Below are 22,741 nucleotides of genomic sequence, written 5' to 3'. Positions count from 1 at the left end.
GAGAGAGGGAGATACTGGGTCTCTGCTAAGCAGGGAGCCCGATGCAGGGCTCGATCCTAGGACCCTGAGAACATGACCTGAACTGAAGGCAGACACTTAATCGACTGAGCCACCCAGGTGCCCCTCAAATAAATAAAATCTTAAAAAAAAAAAAAGAAAGAAAGAAAGAAAGAAAGAAGGTCTGGTTTGCCTCAGTGCAGTGTGGGGAAAGACCATAAAACAGAATTAGACTTGGAAACACATTATTGAATAGTCCAAACTGTAAAACTCACTACCTGCAATTATTACAACATTAAAAAAAAAAAAAAAAGGCATTTTGAACAAAAAGTTTGATATTCAAAAAAGTGAAAAAAAGGGCATGATTTATAAATACATAAATATCCATGCACACTTTTACAATGATAGCTACTGGAAGAAAGGACCTTTAAAATTCCAATCTAGACAAGACTGTCATTCCAACTGCCTCTTTCCTACATGTTGGAAATACCAGGAATCTTAAGAGAGCTGCTGTGGTCCATGTCACATTCATCCCAGCCTCCTTCCTAAGTCTGTAGCTGATGGTGAAAATGTGATGAATCTTCTGCCTCAGCTCTGATGCTGGGAAAAAAAAAAAAAAGGTTATTTAGCCATGTAGTCCAGCAAATCAAACTTTTAAATTAAAATAGAGCAGTGAGGGTGGGTTATGGACACTGGGGAGAGTATGTGCTATGATGAGTGCTGTAAAGTGTGTAAGCCTGACAATTCACAGACCTGTACCCTGGGGCTAATAATACATTATGTGTTAATCTAAAAAATAAACAAGTATGTAAAATACAGCAGTGAGGGGCGCCTGGGTGGCTCAGTCAGTTAAGTGTCTGCCTTCCACTAAGGTCATAGTGTTGAAGTCCCAGGATCAAGTCCCACATCAGGCTCCCTGCTTAGTGGGGAGTCTGCTTCTCCTTCCTCTGCCTCTCCCCCCACTTGTGTTTTCTCTCTCACTTACTCTCTCTCAAATAAATAAATCTTTTTAAAAATAAAATAAAGCAGTGATAGAATATGTACTACCTAGATGGAAAGTACACTCAAATTACTGTTTTACTACATACAGAAAATTCAACAAAACATTGAATGTACCATCTATTTGGAAGCTAGAGCCTAATTTTCTTGTCTTGAGACACCTGTGATCTATAAATGTAGAATTTAAAGTGATAACAGAAATACCTGAAATATAACTTTCTTCATGGCATGCTCTTCAGTGAAGGGTGTTCTAAAAGCAGAATCACACAAACATACACTGTTCTAAATTAAAATCAGTTGAATCCAGGTAGTAATTCACAAGATTTCACACTGACTCAGGATATTTAGGAGATGTGAAGGTTATATATTTTTGGATTTCACACTATTAGAAACTGTAAATTCATGTCTTCAAATAGTGGCAAACTGAAGCAGATAGATTCTTTCTGGGTGCTCTCTAGCACCTTTGGTAAATTTAAACTTGGCTTTAGACAACTTTTAAGCTGGGTGTGAAGAAATCATGTTGGCTGTCACCTTGTATTTGAATGGATTTCCTTAACATTTAGCAGTGTAAGTGAATCAATCTGAGAGTCTTTTCAGTAATCGGAGTTTTCAAGGTATGACCTATTTCCTAGCTAAGTCTGTCACTCCAGCCTTTTTAAGCAATGATAAAGCAAAATTCCTCAGAAAAAGCAAAATAGGAGAAGTCTTTCCCCTTTTAGGAAAATGCAGTATCACCTAAAGAAACCATCATTACTCCAAAGGAAAAGAAAATCCCCTAAGACATCTTTCAAATTTCCCATAGGACAGACCAAGACTACGACAGTACAGAAGCTGCCACAGCTCTGGCTGCTGCGAGAACGGTCTTTGATAACAAGGTCTTGGCATGGGATTTACTCATCCTGAGCTCGGGGCAACAGACTGGCCTATGGGGTGAGAATCAGCTTTTCTGCCTTTTTCTCTTTCTAATGGATAAAGGGGAAAAGATAGATCCAGTAATCTGACAGGCTGAATTTGTTTTAATACTCCAAAATACTTGCCACTTTATTTATTTATTTAGATTTTACTTATTTATTGAGAGAGAGAGAGGTAGAGAGCACAAGTCGGGGGAGAGGGAGAGGCAAGCTCCCTGCTCAGCGGGGCTCTATCCCAGGAACCTGAGATTATGACTCAAGCCAAAGGCAAAGGCTTAACCCACTGAGAAACTCAAGCACCCCTATTTGCCGCTTTAAAATCACATCTTCTGGGGCACCTGGGTGGCTCAGTAGGTTAAGCCGCTGTCTTCGGCTCAGATCATGATCCCGGAGTCCTGGGAACGAGTCCCTGCTCTCTGCTCAGCGGGGGCTCTGCTTCCCTCTCTCTCTCTCTCTGCCTGCCTCTCTGTCTACTTGTGATCTCTGTCTGTCAAATAAACAAAATATTTAAAAAAAAAAAAAAAAGGGCTTCTGAAACTTTAAAAAATAAATAAATAAGTAAATAAAATAAAACATCTTCTTGGGGTGCCTGGGTGGATCAGTGGGTTAAAGCCTCTGCCTTCTGCTCAGGTCATGACCCGAGTATCCTGGGATTGAGCCCCACATCAGGCGCTCTGCTCAGCAGGAAGCATGCTTCCTCCCCTCTCTCTCTGCCTGCTTCTCTGCCTACTTATGATCTCTGTATGTCAAATAAATAAATAAAATCTTTAAAAAAGAAAATAAAATAGGGGCGCCTGGGTGGCTCCGGTTAAAGCGTCTGCCTTCGGCTCGGGTCATGATCTCAGGGTCCTGGGATCAAGCCCCGCATCGGGTTCTCTGCTCAGCGGGGAGTCTGCTTCCAGCCCCCCCCCCACTCTCTGTGCCTGCCTCTCTGCCTACTTGTGATCTCTGTCTGTCAAATAAATAAATTTTAAAAATAAAAATAAAATAAAATCACATCTTCTTTCACCATGGCAGTTGCTTTTCCATTACCTTAGAGCTTGCCAAAATTGGACATAATACACAGAAAAGCACTTCTTGAAATCCAAGTATGCTTGTTTTCCTACCTTCTTGTTCCCATTTCACATCCAGTCACTTTCCATACTGTCATTTTCCTTCTTGGATGAAAATGTTCTCAGGAAAAATGGGCCAAGAAATTAAGTTGACAAATTCTTTCTTGTGAGCCAATAATGATAGCTTCCTAGTTAATCACTCCTCTTTCTCCTTAAGACACTGGCTTGGAGGGTGCCTGGGTGGCTCAGTTGTTGAGCGTCTGCCTTCAGCTCAGGTCATGATCCCAGAGTTCTGGAATTGAGTCCCGCGTCAGGCTTCCTGCTCCATCGGGAGTCTGCCTCTCCTTCTGACCTTCTCCCATCTCATGCTCTCTCTTAGTGTCTCTCTCTCAAATAAATAAGTAAAATCTTTAAAAAAAAAAAAAAAAAAAAAGACACTGGCTTGGAAATATTAACTCTGAGAGTCCTAGTAATGACAGCCTTCCTGAGTGAGCTGCTGCCTTTTGTTAATTACTGCTCACTGGTGGATAAAGCTGGTCCACCACAAAGACGGCTAGTAGGTGCCTCGGGTTGACTGTTCAGGTAACTGAGATTGTTTGCTCAATATATTTGTATTGAATCCAAAGAAAAATCATACACTGCAACCGTTTGACAAATATCACCTGTCAGAGAACAATGCTCATTTCCTCTCTCAGACAAAAAAATAATAAGAGTTAGGCCACAGAGATGTATTTGCCTCAAAACTGTAGAATATGTATAAATTTTTAAACCTATTTTTGTAAGATTTTATGTATTTATTTGAGAGAGAACAAGCGAGCGAGAGAGAACAAGTCAGCTTGGGCACAGAGAGGGGTGGAGGGGGAGAAAGAAGCAGGCTCCCCACAAGCAGGGAGCCCAATACAGGACTCAATCCCAGGACGCTGAGATCATGACCTGAGCCAAAGGTGGATGCTTAACCGACTGAGCCAGGAAGGTGCCCCTTAAATCTTACTTTAAAGAAATTATGTCCTAAGTTACCTTCACTGTCCAGTCTCAAGATGCCAACAATGCCAGGTGATTCATTTCTACTTGAGAGCTGGCTTTAAAACCCACCTAAACTCTAATTTTAGAGTGGAGGATCTATTCTAGGCAGAACTACGACAAACACTTTTCAGGTGCAAGGGGTTTTTTTGGTATGTGGGCTGGCAATGTTGCTTAATGTTTGCCAGCCTCTATTACACGCAAAGCTTCAGACAAGAGACAGAATAACTGCTGGGAAGTCCCCATGACTCTTTCCAGGGTGGGCTTCAATGGACAAAGGACAGCTTTCAATACCACACAAGTCAGTCACAGCACACACATCAGAAGATTCCTTCTCAGGATCGAAATAAATAGAAGAGTCTTAAAAACTGGCAAAACTCTACATACCCTGTAAGGATCTCACTTCTCAGGATTAACGGAGTTTCATTTTCATTGGTATCAATAGTCTAAAACTTGGCTACTAAGAAAACTTAAGTTTTATTTGAAGGAAGCCAAAACACACATAATGCAAAAGTGCTCTAGAAGTAGAGGCTCCCCGCAGGCTTCTTCAAGGTAGCTAGGTGAGTATGACTAGGCTGATGGCATGCATTATCAATTACAAAAGCACTTTAGTTTCCCTTGGTCTGCGACCCAAACACGATAAAGGGTTCTGATCTCTTAATAGTCCAGAAAAACTATAAGGACTATGGCTACATATTAAGACAGAGAAGTACAGGGGCACCTGGATGGCTCAGTTGGCTAAGCGTCTGCCTTCACCTCAGGTCACTATCTCAGGGTCCCTGGGCTCCCAGCTCGGCAGGGAATCTATTTCTGCCTCCCTCTGCCTCTCCCTCTTGCTTGTTCTTTCTCTCACAGATAAATAAAATCTTAAGAAAAAAAAAAGATAACAAAATTAACTTGAAAAAACAAGTTTTAAGGACGGCAAAATACCTCTTAGGAGTAAAAAGCAAGGAAAGAATCTGCCACACGCAATTAGGAAGTAAAAGCTGATCCTAGTCCCGCATAGGCATACTCAGGCAGCAAGCAACTTATCTATCTGCCCCAGGCTGAGCCCCAGGAAAACTATTTGAAATCAAATGGAGTGTACTTTTTGAGACTGAAGTACTTTCTGGGAAGCTGATAAATTAATGTCCACAGATAAATGAATGGATAATGATGATGTGCTGTTATACATTTTTATAATGGAATACTACTCAACAATAAAAAAAAAATCTTGACATTTGCTACATGGTTGGGCCTAGAGTGCATTACACTAAGTGAAATAAGACAGGTGAAGACAAATACAGTATGATTTCACTTATATGTGGAATCTAAAAAAACAAATGAACAAATAAAACATAACAGATTCATAGATACAGGAAACAAACTATTGGTTACCAGATGGGGGCGGTGGGCGACAGAGGTGAAGGGGATTAAGACGTACAAACTTCCAATTATAAAATAAATTAAGTCATGAGGATGTGATGTACAGCACAGAGAATACAGTCAGTAAGACTGTAACAGTTTGACATCGTGAAAGACGGGTAACTGTTAAGAGATTATAATGTATAAAAACATTATGAGGTATGCCTGAAACAAACAAGATAATGTAGATCAATTATACTTCATTAACAAATTTAAAAAAAAAATTTTTTTTAAAGATTTTATTTATTTGGGGTGCCTGAGTAGCTCAAGTCATTAAGCTTCTGCCTTCAGCTCAGGTCATGATCCCAGGGTCCTGGGGTCGAGCCCCACGTCAGGCTCCCCGCTCCTTGGGAAGCCTGCTTCTCCCTCTCCCATTCCCCCTGCTTGTGTTCTCTCTCTCACTGTGTCTTCTTTTGTCAAATAAATAAGTAAAATCTTAAAAAAAAAAATAAGATTTTATTTACTTGACAGAGAGAAAAAGCGCACAAGCAGAGGGGGCAGCAGGCAGGGGAAGCAGGCTCCTCGATGAGTAAGGAGCCTGATGCAGAACTCAATCCCAGGACCCTGGAATCATGACCCAAGCCGACAGCAGATGCTTAACTGACTGAGCCACCCAAGTGTCCAATATTTTTAAAATTTTTTAATGAAAGGGCTTAGATCCTTGGAGAGTAAACAATATATTCTAACACATCAACATAAAATCAGGGGCCATTAACTCTATACCACTTCAGATGCACTTAGAAATCCTGTTTACCTTTTTCATTAATTCACTTCTGGTAGTAAATTGTGGCAGGTCTTCCACTTCAATCCCATCAGCCATTTCCATCACTTTGTCTAAAAGGTCTTTGTTGTAACTGCACAATAAAAAGTAGTAAGATAAAAACCTTGGAGAAATTATTTGTCACTGTGGGCACAAGTAGCTCAACTGAGCCTTCTGATGTGAATAGTACAGGGAAATGGACACATGCTCAGCATCAGGTTAGGAAACCGTTCCTCGGGCTTGTGGATTCAGAAGTGGCTGTAGGACACTGTTCTGCCAACAGAACAGGTGTTTCAAGATTTACCAAAAAAAAAAAAAAAAATTTACAAAAATAGAGGCACTATATATCTGGCAGTACATATTCATAGACACCGTATGAGGGCCAAAATTTTTTTTTTTTAAGCACGTGCAAAGTTGGTCTAATGTAAATAACATCATCTGTTCATTCGTCCAATTTTATGACATTTTCCTAGTCTTGCAGCCCATTAACCAGGATTTCCCAGGGGCACCCAGAAAAGAGGAAAAGCCGTTGGCACTGCTTCTCGGAATCCTGTTCTAATAACCCCAACATCTGAAAACAAAACCAAGTGGTTAAAAGGGCTGGAGGAAGCAGGTTACTAGAGTCAGACAGCCAAAAGGGGCACAGAAACCAGGACTAACACAAGTCATCTTACTATCCTAACACAATTTCACGACACTAAAAAGGATGTGGGAGCTTCAACATTTGACACTTTCTTCACTGAGGGGGTACAAGGAGTGCCTTATCGATCATTTCAAAAACAGTCCCTTAAAGGTATGTTATTTTCTTAACAGGAAAAGCAAAGAGGCAAAGGCTGGCTCTAGCTAAGAGTCCAGCAGACTGGGGAGTAGGGAGAAAAAGCCAAAGGACACAGAGTACATTCGGCCATAAATGGTAAAATCCACAATCCTGCCAGAACACTATGGCCCTCTCTCAGCTCTTTCATATGTAAACTGGAGAACTCAGTTTCTGTGTCTGCACATTTGGCACGTGGGTGGAAGGAGCCCAGAAATTTAAAATGTACTCCTCAAAGGTTTAAACCAATAGTATTATTACAAATAACCGCCCATCACAGATTGAGCTCTTGCTAAATAGTAGCCCCTGCTAGATGCTTTCTTTTTTTTTTTTTTTTTTTTTTTTTTTTTTTTTGCTCTTTAATACTGTAGTCATCACAACTCATTTTACAAATGAGGAAATTGAGGCTCTGAGAGGTTAAATGTCCTTCCAAAGAGCTGGCTAGCGTGGGAATCAGCCATAGGCCGGGCCAGTGAGGCGGGAGGTTGGGGGCGGGGTCAGCACTGGGTAGGGGTCAGCCCTACGGGAGGGCTGCGGTCTGAAGGCAGGGGACAGGGTCAGCCAGCCCGCAGGGGTCCGCACCTGCAACCCAGGAAGAGGTGGTTGGCCCACACCATGGAGAGGGACAGCAGCTGATCCAGGCGGCCACCGCCATCGGGCGGGTCGCGATAGTCGGGCAAGTGGCGCAGGATGAATTCCATGCGAGCCTTCCATTGCTTCTCGCTCTCCGAGTAAGAGCGGAACTGCTCCGCGAAGTCGGCCGCCTGCCGCACCCCCGAAACTAGCTTCTCCACCGCTGCAGCCGCCTCGCCACCCACCATGGCGCCCTCCGCCGCTAAGGGCCGCACCCACCCGCCGCCTTCCCGACTCGCACCGCGCCACCTCCCCGCGGCTAGAGGGGCCCCGGCGGCGCGCGACTGCTCCGGACGACAGGCCTGGAGCGCCCTCGCCGGGAGCGGCGGCCTCATCGGCTCCGGCCCCTCAGACCTCCCCAGCCCCCTGCACCTGGCGTGCGTCTACCTGGGGGCTGCAGGGGCCGTTCTCAGTCGACCCCGCGGGGAACCGGTAGGGAAACTGAGGCCCCCAAGCACCAAGACGGAGTGTCCCTTTCCCATTAGGCAGTTGGGTGCCAGCCAGAGCTGTGCTGTGACCTTGCCCTGAGGGCTCCCAGGGCACACGGGTGCCCTCAGTTCTGAGGGCTTTATCTGTGTAGCTCCTGGGGTGTGCTTTTGATTAATTGTCAGTCGTCCCAACACTCTTTCCGGTTGTGGCCCGTCTTCCTGGAGCGAGCCATTCGTCCAGTTAAATAGCTGCCAGGCCCTTTGCTAAAGGCTGGGGATGCAAAAGAGCTAACTCAGATCCCTGGGCTAATGAACTTTGCCGTCTGCTGGGAGAGGCAAACACTGGTGAAAGAATTGCTTGAGTGAAAAAGTTCAGCGTTGGCAGATGTTCATGAGGAGAGGTCCAGAGTGTTAGCAGCATGAATAAGCAAGGGACCTGATCCAGACTTGGAGAGGAGGGAGATGTTGTTGGAGAGCCGAGGGATGAATAGGAGTTAAACATGTAACGAGAAGTAGGCCCTGGCAAGACTCGGCCTGGCCTGGTAAGAGAGAACACCAAGCTCTGTGGAACAGGGTCCTAGAGTGGGGGACAGTGGAGGAGGGGAGGCTGCAAAGATCAGCAAGGATAGTGGGCCATGGTAGGGACTGTGGCCCGGATCCTAAGAGGAATGCGAGCCTCTGAAGAATTTTAACCGGAACAGTGACAACCCCTGTTTCTTTCTTTCTTTCTTTCTTTCTTTTTTTTTTTTTTTTAAGATTTTATTTATTTATCAGAGAGAGAGGAGGGAGAGAGCAAGCACAGGCAGACAGAATGGCAGGCAGAGGCAGAGGGAGAGGGAGAAGCAGGCTCCCTGCCGAGCAAGGAGCCCGATATGGGACTCGATCCCAGGACGCCGGGATCATGACCTGAGCGGAAGGCAGCTGCTTAACCAACTGAGCCACACAGGCGTCCCCAACCCCTGTTTCTTGAAAGGAGCCAGAATAGATGTGTGCACATGAGGTGAGCAGGTGAGACTAGCATAACTCTGGAGTCCGTTCAAGGGCCAGGTAGCAGGTCCACTGAGAGAAGGGCTTACTTGTAAGTGGTGAATTTCCCATCCCTGGAAGCATTCAAGTACGGGACTTGGGAAATCACTTGAGCCCCCATCACCCTTGAAAGATTATTGACCTAAAAGGATGCCCCCTCATCCCTCATCAGTTGTGGGGAAAGTATAGAGCCAGGCCTAGAATTCATGATCCAGGTCTCCACCGCAGTATATTGTGAGTAGGATCCAGGGTTCAGAGGCAACTGTGCTGTCTGGGGCTTCTGCAGCTTCTGATGGGATGTCAGGACCCCAGCAGGCAGAAACCCCATCGAAATACCAGGCAGTGTAATGAGAAGTCGGTGCCTTCAGACCCAGCACCAGGCTCAGTGAAGTCCCATTATGGTTAGCAATGGGGAGGCATGCCACTCTCACCCTGGCAAGCAGGGAGAATGTGAACAGTCTCAGCTTCTCCACAGCAATCAGAAATAGGTGCCCACAGCTGGGGCTGTCAAAATTGAGTGCAGATCACACTCCCTGAGGGACTTGTAGAAATAGCAGATTCCCGGGCCTGTCACTGGATGCTCAGAATCAAGGTTCCAGGTAACTGATTGCATCTGCCATTGACCAAATTTTGAAAGGCATTGATGAGGCTCCTCTGAACCAAATTCTTGGTCACCTGCTATACAGGTGAGAAGCTGGTCCTGAAATAGGAACCCAGGCTTTGTTATCAGCAGCTGTAGCCACACAGGTAACTTGGCCACTGGGGTGGGAAAAAGCTATGGGGTCATCCAGCAATAAGCTTATTTAGCATCATTTGGATAATGATGGGACATCTGCGCATACATATATTTACCTACATGCAAATATACTCAAACATGCATGCGAGTTTTAAGGACCCAAAAGTGCATAAATAGGTATTATTAACAATAATATGACATTGTTACATTATTCTTTCAAGATGTGATGTTGTTTAGAAATGTTAGCATTAACATTTTACAAGGCCCTGTCACAAGTCCAATTGTTGCCCAGGTTATTATTTCTAACGTGTTTTTATGATTCAGATTTCCTCAGAATGGAGTACATATATAGATAAGGATCAATTTTCCTACCTCAACTTTTTTTTTTTTTTTTAAGATTTATTTATTCATTTCAGAGAAAGCTTGAGACAGCAGAGGAGGGGGAGGAAGAGAGAAAATCTCAAGCAGACTTCTCACTGAGCCCGGAGCCTCATGTGGGTCTCCATTTCATGACCCTGAGATCATGACGTGAGCCAAAATCGAGTCAGAGGCTTAAACAACTGAGCCACCCCAGTGCCCCTTTACCTCATTTTTTTTTTAAGATTTTATGTATTTAGGGGTGCGTGGGAGGCTCAGTGGGTTAAAGCCTCTGCCTTCAGCTCAGGTCATGATCGTGGGGTTCTGGGATTGAACCCCACATTGGGTTCTTTGCTCAGCAGGGAGCCTGCCTCCCCCTCTCTCTCTGCCTACCTCTCTGCCTACTTGTGATCTCTGTCTGTCAAATAAATACATAAAATTTAAAAAAAAGTTTTTTTTTTAATTTTATGTATTTATTTGATAGGGAGAACACAAGCAATGGGAGTGGCAGGCAGAGGGAAAGGAAGAAGCCGGCTTCCCACTAAGCAGGGAACATGATGTGGGACTGGATCCCAGGACCCCAGAATTATGACCTGAGCCGAAAGCGGTGCTGAACCAACTGAGTCACTCAGGTGCCCCAACCTCATCTCCATAACCAAACAAATAAACAAACAAACAAAAACTCTTTATTGGGATTGAATTCACATGCCATAAAAGTCACCCATTTAAAGTATATAATTTGGGCGCCTGGGTGGATCAGTGGGTTAAGCCGCTGCCTTCAGCTCAGGTCATGATCTCAGGGTCCTGGGATTGAGTCCTACAGCGGGCTCTCTGCTCAGCAGGGAGCCTGCTTCCTCCTCTCTCTCTCTGCCTGCCTCTCTGCCTACTTGTCATCTCTCTCTGTCAAATAAATAAATAAAATCTTTAAAAAAAAATTAAATAAAGTATATAATTTAATGGTTTTAGTATGTTCATAGATTTGCACAACTATCAACACAAACTGAATATAGAACATTTCATCACCCCCAAAAGATACCCCATACCCTTTAGCAATTCCTACCCATTCCCTCCAGCACCTGGCAACCACTAATCTATTTTTTTGTCTCTATGGGTTTCCCCTTCTGGACATGTAATATAAATGGAATTGTATGGCATGTGGTCTTCTATGTCTAGCTCTTTCACTTCCATCATGTTCTCGAGGTTCCTCTATGGTGTAGTTTGTGTCGATTCTTCATACCTTTTTGTGGTCAGAAAACACTCCATTATATGGATATGCCTCATTCTGTTTATCCATTCATCATTTGAGGGGCATCTGGGTTGTTGCTACATTTGGACTATTATGAAGAATGTTTCTGTGAATATTCATGTACACATTTTTGTGTGGATATACCTTTTCAATTGTCTTAGATATATAGCGGGTTGCTGGGTCTGTGTTTAATCTTTTGAAGGACTAGCAGATTGTTTGCCACAGTGTCTGCACCTTTCTAGATATTCACCACCGATGTATGAGGGTTCCAATTTCTCCAGTCCTTGCTATTGATTACTAATTCCCCTCCCACTCTTTTTTTACTACAGTCATTTTAATGGGCACAGAGTTGTATCTCACTGTGGTTTTATATCTCCCTAAGAACTAATGATATTAAGCATCTTTCACGTGGTTACTGGCCTTTTGCCTATCTTTGGAGAAATATCTATTCAGATACCTTGCCATTAAGAAAAAAAAATGTTATTTTTTAGGAGCAGTTTTAGTTTTACAGCAAAAATAAGCAGAAGGTACAGTTTCCATCTCCTCCTTACCTCCCCTTCCTCCAACTATCAACATCTAGTACCCTACATTTGTGACCTTGACACATCATTATCATCCAAAGTCCATAGTTTACATTAGGGTTTACCCTTGAAGTTTTACATCCTGTGGATTTTGTTGAATGTGTAGGACATGTATTCACCATTATAGTAACATACAGAATAGTTTTGCTGCCCTAAAAATCCTGTCTTTTGAAGAGCAAAAATTTTAAATTTTTATGAAATACAGATTTATATCTTTTGAGTGACGCTTTTTGGTCTAAGAAACCTTTGCCTAACCCAATGACATGAACGTTTTCTGTTTTCTTCTGAAAGTTTTAGGTTTTACATTTAGACGTATGATTCATTTCAAGTTAATTTTTGTATATGATGCAAGGTATGGGTTGTCAAGAGGGATAAAGGATATAAGACTTTACCCTACTTGCAGGCTAACAAGTTACCGTGCCACAGTTTCAATGACTGGTGATAAAAGACAGAAGCCTCCTACACAGAGACAAAGAACATTCTGACTCACAGCACAGGGAGCAGCATGGACTTCAGGTTTATGTTGGTTCCCCTTGTGCACAAGTTCCACAGGAGCTATGCTAAAGGGTCAGGTGGATGAGGTACAAACAGATTCACACAGTGGGTTTGTATCACTGCTGAGGAACCCTAATCTTAGGGAACAGCAGTCTTTTCATAAAGGACTGCAGGCAAACGTGCCCAACCTTTGGCCTAGAACAATACATTACCTTTTCAATCTGGACAGTAAACAAACTTGCCCTTTACTCTGAAGGTAGACACTATCTCTGTTTCATGGACAAACATCCTTCAAACAACAGTCTGCAACAAATGGACGGTTAATGTCTAACTCTTAAGATGTGAAGATGCATGACAGACCTACTGAGAAGTATGAGAATTGTCTTCCAACAACAGTTGAGTTTTTTGTTTTTTGGGTTTTTTTGCATATGGTCATCTAATTGGTCCAGTATGAGTTGTTGAAAAGAGTTTTTCCCATTCAGTTACCTTAATATCCTTGTAAAAAATCAATTGACCGTATTTATGTGAGTCTATTTCTGGTCTCTATTTTGTGTCATTGATCTATGTGTCTGTCTTTTTACCAATACTATACTGTCTTGATAAGGTTGACTCAGGAGTTAGCAAACCTTTTCTGTAAAGGGTGAAATGTTGAATATTTTTCTTTGTTTCTTTTTTCCTTTTCTTTTTCTTTCTTAGTCTCTCTCTCTCTCTCTCTCTCTTTTTTTTTTAAGATTTCTTTATTTATTTGACGGAAATCACAAGTAGGCAGAGAAGCAGGCAGAGAGAGAAGAGGAAGCAGGCTCCCTGCTGAGCGGAGAGCCCCATGCGGGGCTCCATCCTAAGACCCTGGGACCATGACCAGAGCCAAAGGCAGAGGCTTTAACCCACTGAGCCACCCAGGTGCCCTCTTTGTCTCTTTTTTTAGCTGTCTAAAAATGTAAAAAACATTTGTAGGCCTTACAAAAACAGGCTGCAGGCTAGATTTTGCCCATGGACTATAATGCGCCAACCCGTGCCTCTAGCTTTATAAGTCTTAAGATCAAATTGTTTCAGTCCTCAGAACACAAAGAATTGTGTTCTTTTCCAAAATTGACTATTTTATTTCTTTATACACATTATAAGTATATATTGATTAATTAATTTTATTATTATAAATAAATTTATTTGTTTGTTTATATAAGTAATCTCCACATCCAACATGGGCCTTGAACTCAGAACCTTGACTGAGCCAACCGGGAGCCCCCTTTGACTGTTTTAGTCTATTGCTTTTTTTTTTTTTTTTTAAAGATTTTATTTATTTATTTGTAAGAGAGAGAGTGAGAGCAAGCACAGGCAGACAGAGTGGAAGGCAGAGTCAGAGGGAGAAGCAGGCTCCCTGCGGAGCAAGGAGCCCGATGTGGGACTCGATCCCAGGACGCTGGGATCATGACCTGAGCCGAAGGCAGCTGCTTAACCAACTGAGCCACCCAGGCATCCCAGTCTATTGCTTTTTAATACAAATTTTAACATTAGCTTGTCAATTTCTAGAAAAACAGGCTGCTTGGTTTTTAATTGGGGTTGTATTGAATCTATAGATCAATTTAAGGAAAATTAATATCTTAATAATATTGAATCTTCAAATTCATAAAAATGGTATATCTCCCCATTTATTTAGGTGTTACTGTTGTTTTGTATTTTAAGACCTGATGAAACATTAAATTCATACATATATTTACTACTTTATTTGTTCTTCGTTCCTTCTCTATCTCTTACCTTCCATGTGGTGTCATTTTTCTTCTACCTGAAAAATTTTGTTAATATTTCCCTTAGTACAAGTCTGCTGGTGACAAGCTCACTTTTTGTCAGTCTGAAAATGACTTATATGGCTGCACAAGCTTCTCTGAAACCTAATGACTTAAAAAAAATAAACATTTATTTATAAATCTATACAAATCTAACAATTTGTATAAAACAGAAATCCAGGGGACTCCTCAGTGGTGCACTAGGTTAAGCATCTGACTCTTGGTTTTGGCTCAAGTCATGATATCAGGGTCGTGGGGTCAAGCTCCACACTGGGCTCTGCACTCAGTGAGGACTCTGCTTAAGCTTCTCTCTCCCTGGGATGCCTGGGTGGGTCAGTGGGTTAAGCCTCTGCCTTTGGCTCAGGTCATGGTCTCGGGGCCCTAGGATCGAGCCCTGTGTTGGGCTCTCTGCTAGGCAGGGAGCCTGCTCCCCCACCCCCTGCCTACTTGTGATCTCTCTCCCTCTCTCTCTTTCTGTCAAATAAGTAAATAAAATCTTCAAAACTGCTAAATTTTTTAAAAAGTTTCTCTCTCCCTCTCCCTCTGCCCACCCTTGCCCCTCTCATGTGTACACATGGACTCTCTCTCTCTCTCTCATGCTAACTATTGTTCTGGCTCAGGGTGTCTGATGGTGTTTCAGTACACTTGTTGGCTGAGGCATCATTTTTGTGAAGGCTTGTTAGGGCTAGAAGAGCCACCTCCGAGATGGTTATCTGCTACAGATCTTGCTTCTCACTACATGGACCTGCCCACAGGACGCTTGTGTGTCCTCCCTCACAGGACAGGGGTCTCTCTTCAGAGTGAGTGAACCAAGAAAGACCAGGGCAGGAAGAAGCCTCAGTATTTTTTATGACAGGGACTCATAGGTTACATACCATCTCTTGGGATTACTCTATTCATTAGAAGTAAGTCATTAAGCCCAGTACACAAGTGAGGCAAGAGAATTAGGCTCCATCTTTTGAATGGAGTGTCAAAGAACTTGGGAATATTTATTTATATAAACTAAATAATATTTAGTTTATAATATATTTATTTTGTAATATTTATTTTATAATAGAAATGTTATAAATATTTTAAGCCATTATACTTTCTTTTCTTTTTTCCTCTTCTTTCATCGCCGTCTTCCTTTTTCTCCTCCTTTCGCTCCTCTTCTTTCCCCTTCTCCTCAGATTATCTTCTAGAGGCTTCCTCGCCAGTTCTATTGATTGTGGCCAAAAACCTTAAGAGACTTCTAGAAGATACTCTAGAAAATGATCTAAAGTATTTCTTTTCAGTTTCTTTCTTTTTTTTTCTTTTTCTTTTTTTTACAGAAATGTGCACATGCACAAGCAGGGGGAGTGGGAAAGGGAGAAGCAGGCTCTCTGCTGAGCTCTCTTCAGTTTCTTTTACTGCAAATTTATTTCTTGTGTCTACATTGCATTGGTTACTTGTCTAACATATCCTAAATATCTGGTCTCTAGTATTTCCCTGTTAAGTAAATTGTTGCTTTTCTGATGTGAAAAAAAAACCACACTTTTTCATTTTGAGGAAATATCCATTGATACCTGTTTTGCTGAATGTCTTGTTTTTAACCAGAAATAAGTATTTAATTTTATCAAATGCATTTTTAGTATCTATAAACACAATCATATAATTTTATATTTAGAACTATTAATATGATGATTTACATTAGTAGATTTTCTAATATTGAACTTCATTTCCATTTCTAGAATAAACTCCAATTGTTAGAATTTATTATTCTTCCAGTGTGCTTTTGGATTCTACTTGCTAAAATTTTATTTAGGGATTCCTGGTTGGCTCAGTCAGTTAAGCATCTGCCTTCAACTCAGGTCATGATCCCAGAGTTCTGCTTCAGTTCAGCAGGGAGTCTGCTTCTCCATCTTCCCCTTTCCTCCTCAGCCAGCCCCACTTGATATCTCTCTCTCTCTCTTTCTCTCAAATAAATAAATAATTATTTAAAAATAAATAAGATTTGGGCACCTGGGCGGCTCAGTGGGTTAAAGCTTCTGACTACGGCTCAGGTCATAATCTCAGGGTCCTGAGATCGAGCCTGGCATCAGGCTCTCTGCTCTGCGGAAGCCTGCTTCCCCCTCTCTCTGCCTGCCTCTCTGCCTACTTGTGATCTCTCTCTGTCAAATAAATAGATTAAATCTTTAAATAAATGAGATTTTAAAATTTTATTTAGAATATTTGCACTGATATTTATAAGTGACATTGTCCTATTTTTTCTTTATTCTTATTATATTTATTTATATATATATATATTTTTTTTTATTTATATATATTTTAAAAGATTTTATTTATTTATTTGACAGAGAGAGATCACAAGTAGGCAGAGAGGCAGGCCGAGAGACAGAGAGAGAGGAGGAAGCAGGCTCCCCGCTGAGCAGAGAGCCCGACTCCGGACTTGATCCCAGGACCCTGAGATCATGACCCTAGCCAAAGGCAGCAGCTTAACCCACTGAGCCACCCAGGCGCCCCTATTCTTATTATATTTTTGTTTGAATCTACTTGTATTTGCTTTATGAAAAGAAATTATAAGTCCTTATTCTGTCCTAGATTATGGAGCATTTTAAAAATCACTGGAATCGGGGTGCCTGAGTGGCTCAGTGGGTTGAGCCGCTGCCTTCGGCTCCGGTCATGATCTCAGGATCTTGGGATCGAGTCCCGCATCGGGCTCTCTGCTCAGCAGGGGGCCTGCTTCCCTTCCTCTCTCTGTGATCTCTTCCCTTCCTCTCTCCTGCTGTGATCTCTCTCTGTCAAATGAATAAATAAAATCTTTAAAAAAAATAAAAATAAAAAAAAATAAAAATCACTGGAATCATCTGTTCTTTCAATGTTAGTGGATTTGTAGATTCACCTATAAAACTATGGTCCTGGAGTTTTTCCGAGTTTTCTGGGAGGGAGGGGTAAGCATTTGACAAATTTTGTCAAATTATTTTGACAACATAATTTTTTTTTCCTTTAAGGTTTTGTTTTTTTGGTTTTGTTTTGGTTTTAAGTTTTTGTGGTTTTTTGACAGAGAGACACCAAGAGAGGGAACACAAGCAGGAGGAATGGGAAAGGGAGAAACAGGCTTCCCACTGGGCAGGGAGCCCGATGTGGTGCTCCATCCCAGGAAGTGGAGATCTTGACCTGAGCCGAAGGCAGATACCTAACTACTGAGCCACCCAGGCGCCCCTTGACAAGATTATTTGTTAACATTATTATTTATTATATTTCATATAGTACTATATCTGCATATATGTATGCATGATATCTTTCAAATTATTTTAACAAAGTATTTTATGCACATCATTCTATGTTGGTTTTCTACTTTTAGTTTTCTGACAAAATTATACATTTTTATAGGTTTTAAATTTTATTGGCATAAAATTTTATATGGCAGTCTCTTGGGGGTTTTTTTGTTTGTTTGTTTGTAAGATTTGTTTATTTCAGGGGCAACTGGGTAGCTCAGTTGTTAAGTATCTGCCTTTGGCTCAGGCCATGATCCCAGGATCCTGGGATTGAGCCCCACATGGGGCTCCCCGTTCCACGGGAAACCTGCTTCTTCCTTTCTCACTCCTGCTTCTGTTCCCTCTCGCTGTGTCTCTCTCTGTCAAATAAATAATAAAATCTTAAAAAAAAAAAAAAAAAGATTTGTTTATTTCAGAGAAGAAAAAAAAGAGTGTGGAGATTGGGACAGAGGAAAGGGAGAGACTTTTTTTTTTAAGATTTTTGTTTATTCATTAGAGAGAGAGAGCATATAAGTAGGGGGCAGGGGTGGAGGGGCTGAGGGAGAAGCAGACTCCCTGCTGAGCAGGGAGCCCAATATGGGGCTCCATCCCAGGACCTCCATCATGATCTGAGCTGAAGGCAGAGGCTTAACCAACTGAGCTACCCAGGTGCCCCAGGGGGAGACATTCTTAAGCAGATTTTGTCCGGAGCGCAGAACCTGACCAAGGGATCTCAAGACCCTGAGATCAGGGTCAAGACCTGAGGTGAAACCAAGAGTCAGTTGTTTAACCATTTGAGAGGCCCAGATGCCCTCTCTTACCACTTTTTGCTTTTTATTTTCTAATGTTTGTGTGACTATTTCCCTCCCTCTTATAATTTCTTATTTTGGGTGTTTGTACATTCTCTCTCTCTTTGTTAAAGATTTTATTTATTTGAGAGAGAGAGAGTACGAGAGTGGGGAGAGTCAGAGGGAGAAACAGATTCCTTGCTGACCAGGGAGCACAACTTCAGGTGTGATCTCAGGACTCCAGGATTGTGACCTGAGCCGAAGGCAGATACTCAGCCAACTGAGCCACCCAGGCATCTCTTTGTTTTTAAGATTAATTTAGTTTGTGGCTTACCTAATTCATTAAATTTTTGTCTCTTTTTTCTTTTTTTCAAGTTTTTATTTAAGTTCCATTTAGTTAACATAATTGAATTTTTCTAAGAACAAGCTTATTTATTAAGTTCCACTATAGTTTTGTTGTATTAACTAATTATTTCTATATTTATCTTTATTAAATTTCTCTTTTGCTTTCCTTTGGCTTATTTAAAAAATCCTTTTCTATGGCTCAGCTAGGTGGTTCAGTCGGTCAAATGTCTGTCTTCTGCTCAGGTCGTGCTCCCAGGGTCCTGGGTTTGGGTCCAAATCAGGCTCCTGAGCAGGGAACCTGTTTCTCCCCCTGCCTGCTGCTCCTCCCTGCTTGTGCACTTTCTCTCTGTCTCTGTCACATAAATAAATAAATAAATAAAGTCTTTAAAAATTTTTCTTTGAGCCCATTTAATCCATTTATTTTTCTTTCATTCATGTTGATATAATTCTTCAAGGTAATGAATTTTTCTTTGAGTACTACTTTAGCTGAACTCATAGCTCCTTCTCCATGGTATGTTCATTATTGTTTTTTTCTAGAAATTCTGCAGTTTTGAATTTATATTTTCCTTTTGATCATGGAGTTATTTAATATAGATCCCCATATATATATATATATATATATATATATATATCCAAAAAGAAGAACAATTTTTGTTTGTTTTCTGATATGTTGTAAGTGTCCATGTTTGTTGTGTTGGTATTATAAAATGCTGTCTGTATTATTTTTTACTGTGGGAACTTAATGAGGTTTGGTTTGTGGCCTAATATATAATCTTTTGTGTGTGTGCAAGTGTGTGTGTATGAATTCTGCAGAGCACTTGAAAATAAAGTATGTTCCGTATTCTCAGGACACAATGTTTGAGGCAGATCACTAACACCACCCTTTTGGATTGTGTTGTTTGGACTTCTAGATCATCATTTACTTTTGACCACTTGATCTGTTTTGGATTGAAAAAGGTAAATCAAAGTCTTGTATAATTAGTGTGCCTCTGTCTAAATCTCTTTGTATCTCTATAGTATCTATTATATGCATTCTTGCTCTGTTATTTGGTGCATATTCATAACTTAAGTTTCATGATGAATTGTAGTCTTTAGCATTAAAAAGTACTTCTCTTTATCTTGATTAAAGGGTCCTGAATTTTATGTTGTCAGATACCAAGCTTTTTAAAGTTTACAATTTTTTGGTACACATTTCTTTGCCCATCCTTTCATTATTAGCCTTTCTAAATCATTTTGTCTTAGATGTGTACAGTCTAGAGTTGGATTGGACTTTGAATTTCACTTTGAAAACTGTTTAAAACTGTTTAATTTTATTTAATTTATTTAAATATATTTAAATTCATTTATATTTATTGAGATGGCAGATATATTTGTTCCCAATTCTGTCATTATTTTGTCTTGTGTTTTCATAATATATTTTTGTATTTCCCCTTCTTCTTAATGTAGTTTTGATATTTAGGAAGGTCCATAATTTCATTCTAGAAGTTACCTATGTAAAATACCCTTGATCCACTGTCTTCTGGCACAGCATCTTTTGATTCCCTACTATGAGCACAATATAATTATCTTTTAATCTAATCCTTTCCCTCTCTTCCCTCTTCTATCATACAGTCAATAGTATTATCAGTCTTAGTGTTTATATTAAATATGCCTAAGCTTCTACTTGATTTGGAAATTTTAAATACTATCCTTTGAATCTATTGATTTGAGGCAATTAGTAAGCTCATTTTTATTTCTATCTTCTCCCTCTCCAGTGTCTTATTAGTAATGAGAAATTTCTGCATTTTTAAGGCATATAATATTTGCATTCTGATCTGTCACCCCGATCTCTATATTTGTTTCACTCTTATTTCTACAGTTAAATACATTCCAGTGCTCAAGGAAGGTCCTTTTACCCTGATTTCATCAGGCTCGGCCAGTGGTGCTATAACTGCTGTTTTATAGTTCTAGGAGGTTCTTTGGAAAGGGCTCATGAAAAAATATTCCCTGATTTCTTACGGGTTTTTAAAATATTTGTCTTTAAGCTTTATACTTGAAGATCAGTTTGGTGGATAAAATTCTTGGCCCATGCTTTCTTTCCTTTGAGGGTCTTGCAGGTGTTGCTCCCTTGTTTGTGGTAGTGATTTTTGCCCTAGAAAAGTGGTGGAGTGGAGAGGTGGGACCAGAGGAGCTCACACTGTTACCATAGTGATGGACCTCTGACGTGGCTTCTCTGGGAAGTCACCTCCTCTGGATTTCAGAGTTTGGTTGAGGAGAGCTTCTCTGTCCATCTGTCTCTCAGAATTTTTTACAGACTTTGTTTCCAAGAGTACTTTTAAAAGTTTTTTTCTTCCCCCCCGCCTTTGGTGCTTCCCAGAGCTTTCCACTGTCCCCAGCAATCTCGTTTTGTTCAATTTAGGTCTTGTTCTTATAGTTCCCGTTCGGCGTAGAATCTTCCCCTTCTGAGAGGGAATAATTGCTAGAGAGTTCTGAACTCTCTGAGGCTGTATTTCCCTTCCTCCCTCAAGGTTTTTCACCAGCTATTCTGCTTTTTTTCATCTTTGGCAACTCTTAACAACATTTTGGAAGTTGCATCATGTTTTCACCAAATACGTATTTGGCAGGTTTGTTGTTATCCTTGTTGAGTGTGACAATTCAGAGCCAAAACGCTTCTGAGTTCCTTCTGAAATGGAATGTTCTCCTTTTTTTTCTTTAAGATTTTATTTGTTTATTTGAGAAAGGGGGGGTGTCAAGGGGAGGGATGGAGTGAGGAGGATAGGCAGACTCTCCACCAACAGTTCTGGTCCCAAGGGGAAGATTGTCTTCCATATTTATTTGAGCTGGGATACTACATTTCTCATTTAATCATGAATTGTGACTAATAATTTTTTATACATTTGTATTTTTTTTTTGAAAGATTTTATTTATTTATTTGACAGACAGAGATCACAAGTAGGCAGGAGAGAGGGGAAGCAGGCTCCCGTCGGGCTAGATCCCAGGACGCTGGGATCATGAGCTAAGGCTTTAACGCACTGAGCCATCCAGGCAACCCTGTATTTCTTTTTTTAAAAAATATTTTATTTCTTTATTAGAGAGAGAGAGAGCAAAAGCAGAGAGAGAGGCAGAGGGAGAGGGAGAAGCAGGCTTCCCACTGAGCAAGGAGCCCAATTTGGGACTCAATTCTAGGACCCTGGGGTAATGACCTGAGCCAAAGGAACTGCTTAACCGCTTAATCAATTGATCCACCCAGGTGCCCCATGTTCTTCTACTTTTAAGTTAGATAAAAAATTTTAATCAATGCTACTTATCCTTTCAGTTGAACTTCTATGGACATGAAGAAGTTTATTTGTCTATATTTCCTTCTGACAGACTTCTAGAAGTGACGTTCCTTGTTTAAAGCTTTTGCTGTTTTGCCAAAGTACCCATAGAAAGCTTGTCCCTACTTTGTACCAGTCACGGACTTCCTCTTTAAAGCTAGTGAATAGGGGCAACCTGGTGGCTCAGTCGCTGAACATCTGATTTTGGCTTGGGTCATGATCTCATGTGCCTGGGATTGAGCCCCGTATAGGACTCTACAGTCAGTGTGAAGTTTGCTTGTTCCCCTCTCTGCTTCTCCCCTCCCCTTCTCTCTCTCAAACAAATGGATAGGTAAAAATCTTTCAAAAAAGAAATAAATACATAAAGCTAGTGAATAGTTATTGCAATCACTGCTCTCACGTTCTTGAATTCCCAAACTCTCCTGAGCAAAATCTTCCTCCTGTTTGTGCAGCCCCCTGCTTTGTAACTGCTGCACTGAAGCCCCCAGCTTAGATATGTTGGCACAGGGACAGGTGTCTGGAAAAACAGCAAGTCATTTACTATTAAGAGCACGCAAAAGCTCTTCTGTTCTGGTTTTGGTCTTAAAAAGGGAGGCCAAGCCAACAGGTGAAGATGCCCCTGGAAATGGCTCAGGGAGGCCTCCTAGAGGGTGGTCAGATAAGAGCACAGAACCATGGATGCCAGGGTTTCCCATTTCTTCGCACCACAGATAGGCTCAGCAAGTAACCCAAATTCATAGTGGTCCTGCAAGTGTCAAGGGGAGAAAATCACCTATTTTCCCCTCTATACCTGACAGAACTGTTAAATAGCCAAATGGACTGGAGAAGTGGTTTTATTCTTGCCCATCCTGCCTTGG

General features: G+C 41.3%; 1 protein-coding gene across 2 annotated transcripts; it reads right to left on the bottom strand.

The window, feature by feature from the left end:
• Positions 1–345: 345 nt before the first annotated feature.
• CDKN2AIPNL (CDKN2A interacting protein N-terminal like) lies at positions 346–7,778 on the bottom strand. Of its 2 annotated transcripts, XM_004744960.3 has the most exons (4): positions 7,540–7,778; positions 6,138–6,237; positions 1,201–1,246; positions 346–597 (listed from the first exon to the last, which is right to left on the bottom strand). In XM_004744960.3, exons 1-3 carry the CDS (start codon positions 7,776–7,778, stop codon positions 1,232–1,234), a joined length of 354 nt encoding a protein of 117 aa, XP_004745017.2. In that variant the 3' UTR covers positions 346–597; positions 1,201–1,231. The 2 variants fall into 2 exon arrangements, with proteins under 2 accessions (XP_004745017.2, XP_004745018.2); XM_004744961.3 differs by lacking the exon at positions 1,201–1,246.
• Between the last annotated feature and the right edge of the window lie 14,963 nt (positions 7,779–22,741).

The sequence above is a fragment of the Mustela putorius genome, unplaced genomic scaffold (assembly GCF_011764305.1).
Source record: "Mustela putorius furo isolate JIRA1106 unplaced genomic scaffold, ASM1176430v1.1 tig00000145_pilon_pilon_pilon, whole genome shotgun sequence".
Taxonomy (NCBI): domain Eukaryota; kingdom Metazoa; phylum Chordata; class Mammalia; order Carnivora; family Mustelidae; genus Mustela; species Mustela putorius.
This window is presented reverse-complemented; position numbering and strand designations above follow the sequence as displayed.

What these genes read in the sequence shown, in the direction of transcription:
- CDKN2AIPNL (XM_004744960.3), bottom strand. Translation starts at nt 7,778, where the DNA reads ATGGTGGGTGGCGAGGCGGCTGCAGCGGTGGAGAAGCTAGTTTCGGGG. An exon ending in CACCTCTTCCTGGGTTGCAG is followed by an intron (nt 6,238 to 7,539) that starts GTGCGGACCCCT and finishes TTTATTGTGCAG; the next exon opens with TTACAACAAAGACCTTTTAG.